The 14516-nt window shown below is 38.0% G+C and overlaps 1 protein-coding gene across 2 annotated transcripts in view; it reads right to left on the bottom strand.

The window, feature by feature from the left end:
- Positions 1 to 3730: 3730 nt before the first annotated feature.
- Positions 3731 to 14516, bottom strand: part of GRAMD2B (GRAM domain containing 2B) — a gene marked incomplete at both ends in the record, with an annotated part of 95493 nt that continues 84707 nt past the window's right edge. For both annotated transcript variants that reach the window (XM_084252501.1, XM_084252502.1), the window contains 6 exons: positions 3731 to 3772; positions 5930 to 6023; positions 10141 to 10245; positions 11065 to 11152; positions 11921 to 12043; positions 12517 to 12628. In XM_084252501.1, the coding sequence (XP_084108627.1) occupies positions 3731 to 3772; positions 5930 to 6023; positions 10141 to 10245; positions 11065 to 11152; positions 11921 to 12043; positions 12517 to 12628 (564 nt within the window). The remainder of the gene's footprint in view (positions 3773 to 5929; positions 6024 to 10140; positions 10246 to 11064; positions 11153 to 11920; positions 12044 to 12516; positions 12629 to 14516) is intronic.

The raw sequence follows: 14516 nt of genomic DNA, 5'->3' as shown, positions 1-14516 counted from the left end.
TTGGGCATTTGGGTTGTTTCCAGGTTTTACCTATTGTAAATAGTGCTGCATTAAACATAGGTGTACAGGTGTTTTTTTGAATCAATGTTTTTGTGTCCTTTGGGTAGATCCCTAGGGGTGGAATTGCCGGGTTGTATGGTAGCTCCATTTTTAGTAGACTGAGGAACCTCCAGACAGCTTTCCATAGTGGTTGGACCAGTTTGCACTCCCACCAGTAATGTAGGAGAGTTCCTTTTTCACCACATCCTCGCCAGCATTTGTTGTTGCTTGTTTTTTTGATATGTGCGATTCTCACTGGAATAAGTTGGTATCTCAGTGTGGTTTTGATTTGCATTTCCCTCATTATAAGGGATGCTGAACATTTTTTCATATGTCTGTTGGCCATTTGCATTTCCTCTTTGGAGAATTGTCTTTTAAGTTCTTCTGCCCATTTCTTGACTGGATTGTTTATTTTGTTTTTGTTGACCCCTGTGAGTTCTCTGTATATCTTTGTGATCAGTCCCTTATCAGTTGAATGGAGTGCAAAGATTGTTTCCCAATCAGTGGGGTGTCTCCTTTGCTGTACAGAAGCTTTTCAGTTTGATGTAATCCCAGGTGTTTATCTTTGCCTTCACTATCACTGCTTTGGGTGATGAGTCTTTAAAGATGTTTCTGAGATGTATGTCTTGTAGTGTTTTACCTCTATTTTCTTCTGTATATTTTATGGTTTCAGGTTTTATGTCTAGTCCTTTTATCCATTTTGAGTTGACTTTTGTGGCATGGTGAGAGGTAGTAGTCTAGTTTCATTTTTTTTGCATGTGGAAGTCCAGTTTTCCCAGCACCATGTACTGAACAAACTGTCCGTGTTCCATTGCATATTCTTTGCTCCTTTGTGCTTACCTTTGAATGCAATATTCTTTGTGCTTACCTTTGAATGTAATTTTATCATTCTTTGCCAGTGTAACTCTAAATAGTGACATCATTTAATTACTGTGCTATTGAAATATAGCCTCTAGTATTTTGCTGTCATAAAACTCCTTTGTCAAAGATTAGTTGTTCATATAAGTATGTCTTTATTTCTGGACTATTTGGTTCCATTAGTCTGTGTCTGTTTTTGTTCTAATACCAAACTGTTTTAATCATTATGGCTTTGTAGTATAGCTTGAAGTTCGAAAGTGTGATACTTCCTTTCTCCCTTGTTTTCATAAGTAGGGCTTTGACTATTTGTGGTTTTTTGTGGTTCCATATGAATTTCATCAGTATTTGTTCTATTTCTTTGAAGAATGTCATTGAGATTTTTATTGGAATAGCACTGAATCTGTACATTGCTTTTGGGAGGAGGGCCATTTTAATAGTTAATTCTTCCAGTCTATGAGCAGGGGATGATATGATGGAGATTTTGATTTAGGGCTTGTAACAAAATTGAAACGAACAATATCCCCAAAGAAAAAATGACTAGGTCTAGAAGTGATGAAACTCTGTCTTTTTCAAGAGTCAACAGTAGTGATTATTGGAAAAATCACTAAAAAAGTAGCTTCTGGGGAAAAAATAGTATTGGTGCTATGTGTATAGGGGCAGTTCTGTGATTACCTGCTGACAATTACTTAGTATTTTAAGTCAACTTTTTGATTAAAAAAAGGTAGTAGCTTCACATTATTCAAGGTTTGGCAAGTATAGGAAAGATCAATGAATTTGCGCTTCTGTATATATGTACACAGACACATATGAGTAAATGTTTCTATAGAAAAACACAGTTTATATAGAAATACACTTTCTAAGAGCCCTTTGTAGTAGTCATGATTTGTAAGATCTTGGATCTGTTGACAAATTGAAATCATACATCTATGTCAGATATCATGTTACAGAAATGCTATTGATATAGAAATGTTTACTGTAAAATGAAATTTTAAAGTGGGATACTATGTAGTTTTGTGCTTACCTTTGAATGCAATTTTATCATTCTTTGCCAGTGTAACTCTAAACAGTGACATCATTTAATTACTGTGCTATTGAAATATAGCCTCTAATATTTTGCTATCATAAAACTCCAAAGAATATTCTTGTATATAAATCTTTGAGATCTCTGAATGACTAGGTCTCTGATTAGTGATTAAAGATAAATTTCTAGATGGCAGGTTACTAGTTCTGTGAAATTTGAACTTCTAATGTCTCTTCCATCAATTGTAGAGTTTCTTTTGAGGTGGATGTTAAACTTTTGAATTTCTGGTGGGTTTTAACTATGAAGCATTGGTCAAGCATAAAACTAGAATGTCCAATTTTAAAAAAAAATTAATATGGCACCTATTATCAGTTTACTACTTATCTCACATGGTGGTGTGCTTAAGAGATATTTTCACACATAATCCTCACAATAATACTTTTCAGCCTCATCAGTTAAATGGGGGAAACTAGCCAAATATTTTGAGTTTTGAAAATAATACTTGGGAGGAAAGAAGTATGGGAGAGTTAAAAGTAGAGAAGAGGTAAGAAGCAGCTAAAAAGCATATTGTCATAGTAAAAACTTACAAACTGACAAAACACAGGTTTAGCAGGGCATTTTAACCAATGAGTATTTATTAAAAGCCAGAGGTGCACCAGGCACAGTTCTTGTCCAAGAGGCTAACAAATATAAATGATAGAACCAATTCACTTATTAGCTTATCTGATTAAACAAAATACATTTCATAGAAATGATTATAAAATGCATTACAGATAGAAACAGAATATCTTTCACACAGATCTTGTGGTACCTAAATAATTAATAAAAACCAGCCAACCCAGATGATAAATAGAAGTTAGCAAACCACCATTTAATTTTTAGTCAGCAATAGAGTAAAACATGTTATTGTCATGATGAAATGGGTTTCAGCATTCAATATAGATGTTCTGCTTCCAAACTAACACAGTCAACCTATAATCTTAGAAATTCAGTGTTTTCATCCTGTCAAATCACTGCTACACTTTTTTGGTTTAGAGATTAGTTTTGGTTTTAGAGTAATTTAAATTTAGTACTTCTGACCCATGACTCACAGATTCTTGGCCTGGGATAGGTGAGAATCAGTCCAATCAAGTACTAGCTAGAGGAATATGACAAAACATAAATGGCATAGTTTAGTCTGCATTGCCGGTTATTCTTGTTAATAATGTACTTGAATGAGAAGTTAAGATAGCCATGTGATTTTAAAATGGAACTTAACAGCAGAAGGGAAAAAAAAAAAGACAATGTTGGTGTTATTTGAAGCAAGTCTGTCCATTAGAGCCACATATATTGCCTTTTAGAATCATGGCTAATTCTTCCCAGAGCTGTATCAAGTTTGTTGGCACATTACAGATTCTTAACTGAAGGCTTGTTAGAGGGATGTCAAGGAGAGAAAAAGAGGGTGGCAGTGACTGAAAAGGCATGGAGTGGAGTGTCTGCCCACCTGGCACCATAGTTGCTGAACCACAGCCATCCAACAGTGTCCACTAGGCTCTTCCTGAGACCTCTAGAGAAGGCTCTGTTTTCTCCAGGCAGCAGCAGTGAAAACTTCCTCAGAGTCAAGGTCAACTTTTATTGCACAGGAACCAAAATTACTCTCCTTTCCCCCATTTTCCTGAGCTGGGTGACCTCCAAGTGCAAACATGGCTGGGGTTGTGGGTCCACTTGCTCCTCTGGCCAGCAGGGAGCACTCCGCCAGGATGTGTTCTTGGGGAGCACATTCGTTGGGGAGCACAGTCTTCAAAGGGAAGTGCGAGGTAGCAATCTGGTCGGTCAGTCACCATTTTCAAGCAGCTTTTGTAAGTTGTTTTGTATCTTGAAATAATAAAAGAGAAGCACCTGTTACCTAATAGAACGAAGTATATTAAGGGCATATTTGCTATGGCTTATATAATGCTTGAGATTAATCTATTTTGCCTCAGATAAAAGCTATACATGGGTTATATTTAGATGAGGCAAATAAATTCTTTGTAATGTAACAGACTGTTGATGATCCATTTTACAATGAAGAAAGACAGCGCTAAAAAAAGAATGCAACAAAGATGAAAATGTCAATAGAGACAGAGTGAAATCGGATGGAAGAACAAGAATAAAAGTCCCGGTAATGCACCAGGTGTGATCAAAGTGCATTTAGAGACACGGGAAACCTGATTTTTACAGAGCCCTTTCAGGCCATCTGGCAAACACCACATAATGATGATTAACACTCCTATGAAATATTACGTTTCCCAGAACACTGAATTTTAAAGCGACTGTGTCATATCTTTAGATCTCAAGACCACAGTCAGGTGTTGAGCATGACAAATGTGTTCAGTGAGTGTTTGTTGAGCAAATGAACTTGAAAGAATTCAGAGCATGGCATTCTCAACTGCCAATATGTGACCAGTACCACCGGCATACACAGGTTAGGAGAGGAGGAAGGGTCTAACAGGTATGGGCCAGGACTGTGATATGTGTTCATCTCCAGCAAACATGACCACACAGAGGACACTCTGATACATGAACCTGAGGGCCAGAGAGGCTACATCACTATACCAGTTACACAGCAAGTGAATAGCAGGGTAGGGATAAGAACAATGGCCCACTCCATTGTAGGAGTAGAAAGACAGATATGAAAAAAAGGGCTGATGTCCAAATACAGCTGATTTTGACCTGCAAGCATCCATTCCCATGTGGATTTTGTTCAGTAAATATGTGGTTGGCCCTTAAGCCCCACACAGTTGAGAAAGCAGACAGCTGGATTCTGTGTGTTTCTGGCTCAAATACTACCACTTGTATGTCAGAGTGAACAAAACAGAAATTTACGGTCATTCCATTTGCTCGGTCAGCATGGACATGAAACATTTGTAATCATTTCGTTACAAAAAATGTCTTCAATTCTGAGAAACAGTAACATTAAAGAAAGGAAGATTCTGGTTGAAACCCCATTTTCTTGAGGTTGATTTTGGATTTAGAAAAGAAAAAGTTTCCAACTTTGCCCATAGAGAGAATGACTTAATAGGGAGGATCTGTCAAGCCTTGGTTCAGAAGAGAAATCTGTGAACTCCTTTACTCTTAATCTTTACTGGTTAAAAGCTAAATAACATCAGGTACAGCAAAACGGATAATTTGACTTATTTGTGTTTCACGTTTCTTAAGTAAACATAACCCTGCTTCTAAGGAGTGTTACCAAATACTGAGCATTTATGGTAGCAGTTCTAACTGAACACTTCACTCTAAACCTTTCATTAAGCATTAGTATAACATCAAATTATCAGATTGGAAGGGATGAAAATGTTGAAAGGACAAGCAAGAAAGGTTAATCAGGTTAAACTAAGCTATTTCTTATGTGCCTATCTTCTTGTTCATGTCCGTTTGACTGCTAAGAATGCCACAAGCCTACGAACAGGTTTCCCCTACGGTCTCCCTGGAGGAAAATGCTTTTAGAGGTAAGGATGCATCAACAAGGCCCAAGAGGCAGTAAAACAGAGGGTGTCTTAGCAGAATTTTGGAGTCTGAAAGACCTTCCAATTCCAGATCTGTCAACTCCCCATTTGTGCTTCCTTGAGCACGTTAATTTGAAGCTTCAAGTCTTCCTCCTTTAGAGAGGAGCAACGACATCTCTGATAGGGATTAAATGCAATACTTTATGTGGGGTGACATCAGTCTGGGTAGAGTTAGGGCAGTACTCTCTGACTGGGACAAAACTTCCAGTGTCCCTCAATGAGCCTGTTGCAGCAGACATCATGCCCTGTGGTGCAGAGAAATATTTCTAACCAGAGAAAAGCGAAAAGGTAGATCAACAAGAAAAATGAGGTTAAACCCAATTATTTTTCATGGAAAAATACTATTTCACATGTATCATGCGTCCTCTGGCTGTTTTTGGCCATGCAGGTTTCCTGCTGCACACCCGCTGGAGTGTATAACTCCTGATGTATGGCAGCCGACAGGCACAACACAGTTGGTCCCAAATACAGGAAAGAAATGAGTCACCTTTTCTAATTTCATTATGTTAGCTGTGAGCTCTTGGCAGAGGGCCTCGGCATTTAATTGTACTTGTGACCCCAGGCCGGATGGTGCTGTCTGTCTGTAAGAACAAAGAGAAAAAATTATGGTGGGCAAAAAGAAAGGCATGAAATGAAGACATTTTAAATTTATTTGAACAGAAAACTAGGTTGTGATAGAAAGGAAGGAACATTTAACTTGTTAACATTAGAAAGGCCCTGCAGTGATCCACAGCTCCAGACTACTTGTTTAGAGGACTGTTTCTTAAAAGCCCAGCTGGAAATCGCTCAAGCTATTTTTGTTTAAGTGGCTGTGCTGTGCAGAGGACTCCAGTGTGAGGTTGCTTAGACCCCTTGTTATTAACCCTTAGTGTCCCCTCTCTTCCCACTACAGTAAGAATGACTGCTCTTCTCAGTCATACACATTTTGTTTCTAGGGGAGACGGACCCATTTACACAAGAATCTTCAGAATGTTGGAAATTATTTTAATCAAATTTCTCTTGACACTTTATTATTTCTTTTCTGAGATGTGCCATGTCATAGTAATTTGCCTTCATCTACTGATCTGATGTCATTTACCATTTGACCAGATGGCATGGGCTTTGCCTCTGGGGTCTGATATTAGCTAAAACTATAGGAAATTTGGAGATGTATGCACATTCTGTTGGAGAGCTGGTCTAAATTTATTAGTGTTTCATGTCAAGGTTTAGAACCGTGGCCTCTATTTTCTCTATATGTGATGGTTATAATTGAATTGTAGCTGTTAAGTTTTTGGAGGGCAATAAATGGCCTATTTTATTTTACATAGGGTCCTATTTTGAGATATAGGCAGTTGGTAAATTGATGATTATCTAAACACTAAGAAAACAATCAGATGTTATTTACTAATACTGAAGTACTAGTGTGGATTCTTTATCATTCATCCGTTCTGTCAGAATTTTAGATCCCCAAAAGAAAACAATTTCAATCTTTTACTTTCTAGAAGAGAGATTTGAGGCCCAGAGAATGGATTTTACCAGAAGAAATTCTGACAATTTGGCCCCATGTTTGCATTCAAAATGATAGCCCTGTAACAACTGAAGAGCCAGATTATGAGAGCAGGTTTAGTGACCTGGGCAGCATGGATGCATTACCCTGGGGCGGTAAGATATTATGGACCACCCAAGTCCTATAAAAGTACTTTTTAACAGATCTTATCATAGGTGTTCCCTGGCCTCATGTCATTTGTGATCTGTCATTTTTCTTTAGGTGGATTATTTTTCTGATTGTACTTTGTCCTGGGTTGGTTGTAATGATAGGATATTCCACTTGCTTTCTGTTAGTGGAATTTCTCCCACATTATCACCTAGTTTAAATAACAGAATATAGTTTAATTTCCTAATAAAAGCAATCCCTTATGATAGTAAATTAATACTAATCTGCAATAATCCAGAGTCATCTCCAAAATGTTAACATTTTGAACAAGATGGAAGAGAGTAAGGGTAGGGTGGATCTATTTTTTTAAAAAATATTTATGCATACAAGAGCTGGGATGTAGGCCAGAGGTGCAGGGAATGAGAGGATTTACTAGAGACAGAGTGGGGAGCAGAACAGGTGGAGATAACTGAAATACACTGCTGAGGGGAGCCACAGGTGAGACAGGAGAGGTCTGCTGCACCATGTGGGTCAGCTCCCTGGTCAGGGATCGAACTCACACCACAGTGGCTGCTGATAGCTTCACAGTGCTGAGACTTAACCCCCATAAGACCATGTGCACATTTTTCACTAGAAATACAGCAGGCCAGAAAGGAGTTGTGGTATACAAAGTACTGGAAGAAACTTCCAACAAAGCAACTCTATCCACCAAAGTTATCATTCATAACTGACAGTAAGTATTCCAGAAAAAAATTCACTGCCACTAAACTGGCCTTAAATGGTTTTTTTTTTCACATTTTATTTAAATTTTATTTTTTATATTCCCCATACAATTACAATCCCCTTATTTTGACCCCAAGCCCTCCTTTCCTGCCCCCCACCTGCCATAGAGTGTCTCTGGTTCATAGTTGTTTGTTGATTTTGATATTTTCTTTCTTTGTGCTGAAGAGCACTGGTGCTATTTTTTTTCTTTACTGAAGTATAATTGACATACACTCTTAATTTCAGGTATACAACTGATTTCTGACATTTGTATTACAGTGCATACATGTGACTTATTTAGTTCATAAATAAATTCATACCTCTTGTTCCCTTTGCCCTTTCTGACCAACCCCCCCCCCCAACCCACGTAGTAACCACCAGTTTGTTTTCTGCATGAGATTTATTTAGTTTAGATTTCCACATGTCAGTGAAATCATGCAGTATTTTTCTTTGTATTTTAGCATTGTTTAAAATACTAAATTGGAGAAATTCTTCAAATACTTTGGATATTTGGAACCTTTTGTGGTTCTATACAATGTTATGGTTCTATTTCTGTGAAAAATGCCAATGGAATTTTGATAGTGATTGCATTTAATCTGTGGATTGCTTTGGGTAATATATTTTACCATTATACTTTAAACCCATGAGCATTTCTTTGTGTCTTCGATATCTCTCATCAGTGTCTTAGTTTTCAGTGTACACGTCATTTACTTCCGTGGTTAAATTTGTTGGTATTTTATTCTTTTTTTTTTTTTTTTTAAAGATCTCTTTCTTTCTTTCTTTCTTCAAGCACTGGGTACAGTCAGAAGCGCGGGAGGGCGAGAGAATTCACCAGGGCTAGAGTGGGGAACAGAATAGGCGGACTGACGAAAAACACTGCTGGGGGGAGTGCGCCAGGTGGGACCCTCGCCAGGGGCCGGGGATCAGGGATCGAACTGGCACTGCGGAGGCTGCAGGCAGCTTCGAAGCCCAGCATTCAACCCCTGCGCCACTGGAGAAAACCACCCTCCCACCCATTTCTTGAAGGCCCATTTAAAGGTGATGAGCTTCTCTGGAATAGCCACAATTTCTCCTTCAATTCTGAATAATATAACCTTGCTGGGGAAAGTATTTTGGGATTGAAATTTTTCCCATTTAGCATTTAAATATATTATGCCACTGTTTTCTGTTCTGCAAAATTTCTGAATAAGCAGATAGTCTTATGAGGGGGTGGGGAAATCTGTTGATTTTACATGGAACTGAGTTCTCCCTAAGTTTCAGCCATTATTCCTTTGAATAGGTCTTTTCCCGCCATCCTTATAGGTCCCTTCAGGTTTCTTTAAACATTATTTGTGCTGCTGCATTGCTTTATCTTATGATTTATTTTTTGGTTTTATCTAGTATGCTGTTCAATTTGAAATGTGCTAATTATTTCTAACAGATTTTTTCCCATGTCTTAAGTGTCCATCAATGGATGAATGAATGAAGATATGTGTGTGCATAATAATCATTTCACAATATATACAGGTAAGGAATTAATATTGTATAGATAAAAGTAATTTAAAGTTATGTGTCAATTATACCTCTTTAAAAAGCTTGTTAAAAGTAAGCTAACAGTCATTTTTTGTATGCCTTCCCTAACTATTCTAAGATCTGAATGTTAAGAGACACATGACACTAATTATTAGCCACACGGATCTTTATAGCATTCAAGAATTTTGTAAATAAATGAGTTATTATAAAGAATGATACATGGGCCTCCCCGGTGGCGCAGTGGTTGAGCACTGGGTTGTGAAGCTGCTCACAGCCTCTGCAGCGCCGGTTCGATCCGCGGCTACCGGGCAAAGGTCCCACATGGCGTGCAGACCTCTCTTGCCGCGCCCACTGCTCCCCTCAGCAGTGTGCTTCGTCACTCTGCCTTCTATTCTCCGCTCTGGTGAATTCTCTCACTCTCCCGCGCCTCTGACTGTACCTAGTGCTCATATAAATAAATAAAAAGATACATGATGAAATATGCTGAGCTGCTTGAAGATAAATTTGTATATTTAATAAATGGGACAAGGTCAAAGGTGTTACAGCAATAGAAATAGAAAATATAGACTTATTTTTTTCCTTGTCACTTGGCAACACTATAGCAATTCAGGAACATGCAGAATCAGGTCATTCATTTCTGGACTGTCCCACCTCTTTATTTCCCATGTATGCACTTATCCTTCAGAGTGAAAACTGCACTGATGTGAGCTAAGGAGGAGGCTGAGCTCAGACCAGACATTATATTTGTCTCAATAACAAGCAAATGATAACACTGGAGGGAACTGTCTTACTCGGTATGATGGGTGTCCACAAAGGAGGTTAGTGACCCCAGCCGGTCCTCCAGAGTATTAATTCTGTATCTCATGTAGAAGGTCGAGATGATTAGTGCACAGACACTGCAAGAGGATATAAAGGGAAATTCTCAATAGGTTACTAGCCAGGACCTGATGTTAACAAAAATAATAAGCTCAGCACCAACGCTATATTCAAGAAAAAATATTTCTTAAAAGAACAAGGCCAAGGAGACTTGAAATGGTATTTTTCAACAGGCTGATGCTTGTTATAAAACTTTATAGAGCTAGGCGATTTAAAATTCTTTGGTCCAAATTCCTCAATTTTCAAATAAAGGGCATTATAATGGGATTGCTCAAGGCCATCCAAGTTAGATTACCAAGCCAGGGCACAAGCCACTGTCTCCCCCAGGGCCTGGCCACTGAGTGTCCAGTCTTGTTTCTCGTGACTCACAAATTCTGTTTTATCTGGAAACCGAACTGGGCCGTTGGTTGTGGAGAACAGCCTAGAATTGGGTCAGACTATTTTCAAAAAAACAACTGGTCACAGACTTGAAGCAAAGGAGGAAAGTCAATGCCAGAACTTACAGTAAACAGAATGACAGCCAATGTCATCTATGCCTCCAACTTACCCTCTAACTCATGTCCTCTAAATAAACAGTTCACACAACAATCTGACAACTGATAGTCTCCAGTCAGAACATAGCCCTCTGCTGAATTTGGCACATTACGCTTTTTCTTTCCTCCCTTCTATTTTTTTTTTTTTTTAATAAGAAGGGGATGAATATGAAAATGTGACCTAAGCCTAAGAAAAAAAAATACACTGAAGACAAAATTTGTCAAAATCTTGGACACATTAGAGACAACTGAGATTTACAGTGGCTCTTGGACATGTGAGTAGAACCCATAGATTCATTTACTTACACAACTGCATAGACTATAAGAATATGTTGCAGAGACAGACAGCTCTGAGCCTTGACTTTGTGTAAGATTCCACTGGTTTCCAGCTGACCTGTTGAGTATAAAACAGAGAGCAACACTTATTATTTTTTTTTTTACATCACTGTTCATTTGATTTCTGTCCCCACGTGTAGTCCCTGTTCTCCCACAGCACCCGTGACCCATCACCACAGTCCCTTGTGCTCTGCCCGCTCCTACTTTCCCCACTGTATGCCTCAGATATGGCCAGCTGGCAAGTTTTGTCTTTTTCCTGCCCCTGGTTTGTTTTCTCTATATCCCTCACATAAGTGAGAGGAATGAAATATACCTTTGAAAAGAAAGACATTTATCTTTCTCCTTCTGACTTAATTTGCAGAAAGCACCAATTTTAAAACTAGAATACACTTCCTTCATCCGGTAATATCCCTATAGGGAAAGAGGTACTTAAAAGAGACAATCATTCCTACGTATTAGAAATCACAGAAAATACTTAGAGGTGTCATTTGAAACCAGTAGACATAATTCTTCCAATACATTTCATTCAGAACATATTCATTGAACAATATGTTTGCTTTCATACCAATGTGAGTGGTAATTAGGGTACTTAGTAAATAAGAAATAATTCAATAATTTGAGTTTGCTAGCAATTTCTATGCTGTAGTCTCAAAGTGTTGAAAATAGTGAAGGGGCCTCTATGAATCTTCTCTTCCTTTGTAGTAAAGCACAGAATTGAGTTTTGTCCACTGAATGGATAAATGAATTAATATAAAACATAAGTGTTCTTTAAAAGTTATAAGCATATGTTCCCTTGCCAACCCATACAAAACAATCTCTTTCTTACCATGTGCAGGGAGACTCTTGCTTTTGCCTTCAGCCACTCTGTTCACATGGGGATCTGCCCGAGGTGGCTTTGCTTCTCCTTTGGAGACATTCAGAACTGTCTGGGAATCTGTCACATGGAAATCTATCAAGTCAAAATGAGGCTGGGTAAGTTTTCCTTCCCCACTGCAATCTCTTACATATTATGGCCAAGAAAATAAGTGGATCTTCTCAAAAGTTGGCTGAATGATTGGAAATCGAAATCCAATGCTCGAGCAAATAATAAAACTGTAAGGACAGTCTGTCCTTACCCTCTGACTCATGGGGACGATTCAGTTATGACAATAATATTGCTGAAATGAGAGGTAAGAAAATAGTGTTTCCCTCTTACAGCCACCCCACAACTATGTCTATTTAAGAGACATTTATTAAATGTACAAAAAGGGAAATGGATTTTTACCACACAGGCAGTTTCTTTTCCTAGAACTTTGAAACTACTTTCTCTAGATTTCCTTCATTAGGAAGACAAGGTGCCTGCTGGTTTAAGGGCTGGGCTAAGATTGTTCCAGGAACAAGAATTAATTTTGTCACGATAGAAGAAGCAAAAATTTCTCAGACCTCTAGAGTTCTCGGATTCAGGACTCTGAGAGCCAGAACTGCTGTATTCTTCCATATCTTGTCTTCTTCGTTGAACTATTCCATCTAGATCTGAGAATTCATCGTTGAAATCCTAAAGGGAAATGATGAAATGAAGAGAGGCTCATTTCCCTTTATTAAAACCTGCAGGCCTTTGTAACCCCAGTCCTTTCACTTAGGCCTGATCTATAAACTACAGAAGAGCAGGAAGGAATACCCTATACTCCTGGGCTTTTCCCAACAGATCTGACTACCACTTCTCTGGGCAGTTAGAATTCTGTCGCCAACAGTTGTTAGCCTGTTTCAAACAACAAATGTCTAGAAAAAAACTGGAATGCTGATGATTTAAAAATTTCCAGGGTGAGGTCAGAAAAATCTCATTAGTTTTTTGTTGTGAGAAAAAGTGACTGGAGTAGTTACATACATAGCAGAAAAGAACAGACAGAAAGCTCTAAATGCATGTTTGAACATGCAGACAGACACAAAGGTATTCAATTATAATCTGGAAACAGAAAAAGGACAATGGCTTAGCAAGTTAGACTCTGAAAGAGAAGTTTTAGCTTTTTTTTTTCTTCATTGAATCAAACCAGGGTTGGTCAGTGATACTACATTTAAATTACAGAAAGTTGCTAGAGGACAGAGGGGTAGGTGACAAGTACGAATGGTCTTTTGTAGTCTACTTGTTCTCCCAAAGAACTTTAGAGCTTAAGAAACAAGAGGTATCATTAAAATGTCCTGGCAAAGCTACATTTAGGCTGAGCTTTTCACAATTTAGTTAGCTGTCAAATGAAGGAGTAAATTACCAACCTTCCACCTCACTATCATTTCTTTTGGTCGTTTCAATGTCACAAAAAAAATTTACAGGGAGAGAAAACTTGAAAAACTCAAGTTCCTTTAATTTAATGATGGATGGCCTACATCAGGCAGTAAGCAAAGCTCTTTACAGATATGTTCGTACTTAATATTTGCAGCCTAATCAGGAGCTTGACATTTTACTGAAATAAGAAATAGCAGAGAGAGAGCCCATCCACTGGCAGAGCTCATGTGGGCTACACCCAGATTTGAAACCAGGTTTGTTGGATCCCAAATCACATGAGTTTAATTCTATTTTGTTCTACTACTCACTACTTTTTTTTTTAAAGAGTTTTTAAAAAACAGATAAAAATCATACAACATAAAATTCACCATTTGAAGTGTACAATTCACTAGTTTTGGGGATATTCATAATGTTGTGCAATCATCATGATATTTATATCACCCATAGAAGCAAACCATCTACCCATTAGCAATCATAATTTCCCTACTCCCCTTCCCCCAGCCTTGGGCAAACACTAATCTATGTTCTTCCTTATGGATTTGCCTATTTATACATTTTGTATAAATGGACTCATTTATGGTCTTCACTCAGCATCCTGTTTCCAAAGTTGTTTCTATTTCGGGGGTATTATCAGTAATGCACCTATGAACGTCTTGTACAACTTTTTGTGTGGACATGCTTTCCATCCCACTACTAACAGCTCTCCAAAGAGATTTTTAGATGTTGAAACCATGTCTTATACTGCTTTACCAGAAGTATTTCAACATTTCACAATAATCCATTTGGGAATAGTCATTTGATCTATATGGCTCGAACTCTATTGGGCCAACATTATCGGTACTGGAGATCTGTAGTCAACAAAGTCTAAAGGAATTTAAAAAATGTCTACCTTTTGCTTGGGCATTATAACTTTCTTCTACATTTATCTCTTGGTATTTCTTATCTTCTCCATTAAGTTGTAAAGTTTTTAAAGACAAGAAATACTTTTGACTTTACCTGATGTCCTTATAGGGTTCACTAGCACAGTGTGTTGATGTAGATGATAGCCAATTTGGGGGATGAATCATACCTCACCCCAGATAGATTTGTGAATCCTTCTAAGAGAACATTGACAAGCAAACATAAGACTTCAAGAATACCCTCAAACTCACCAAGCTGGTTCACT

Source organism: Talpa europaea (assembly GCF_964194135.1).
Source record: "Talpa europaea genome assembly, chromosome: 13".
NCBI lineage: Eukaryota > Metazoa > Chordata > Mammalia > Eulipotyphla > Talpidae > Talpa > Talpa europaea.
This window is presented reverse-complemented; position numbering and strand designations above follow the sequence as displayed.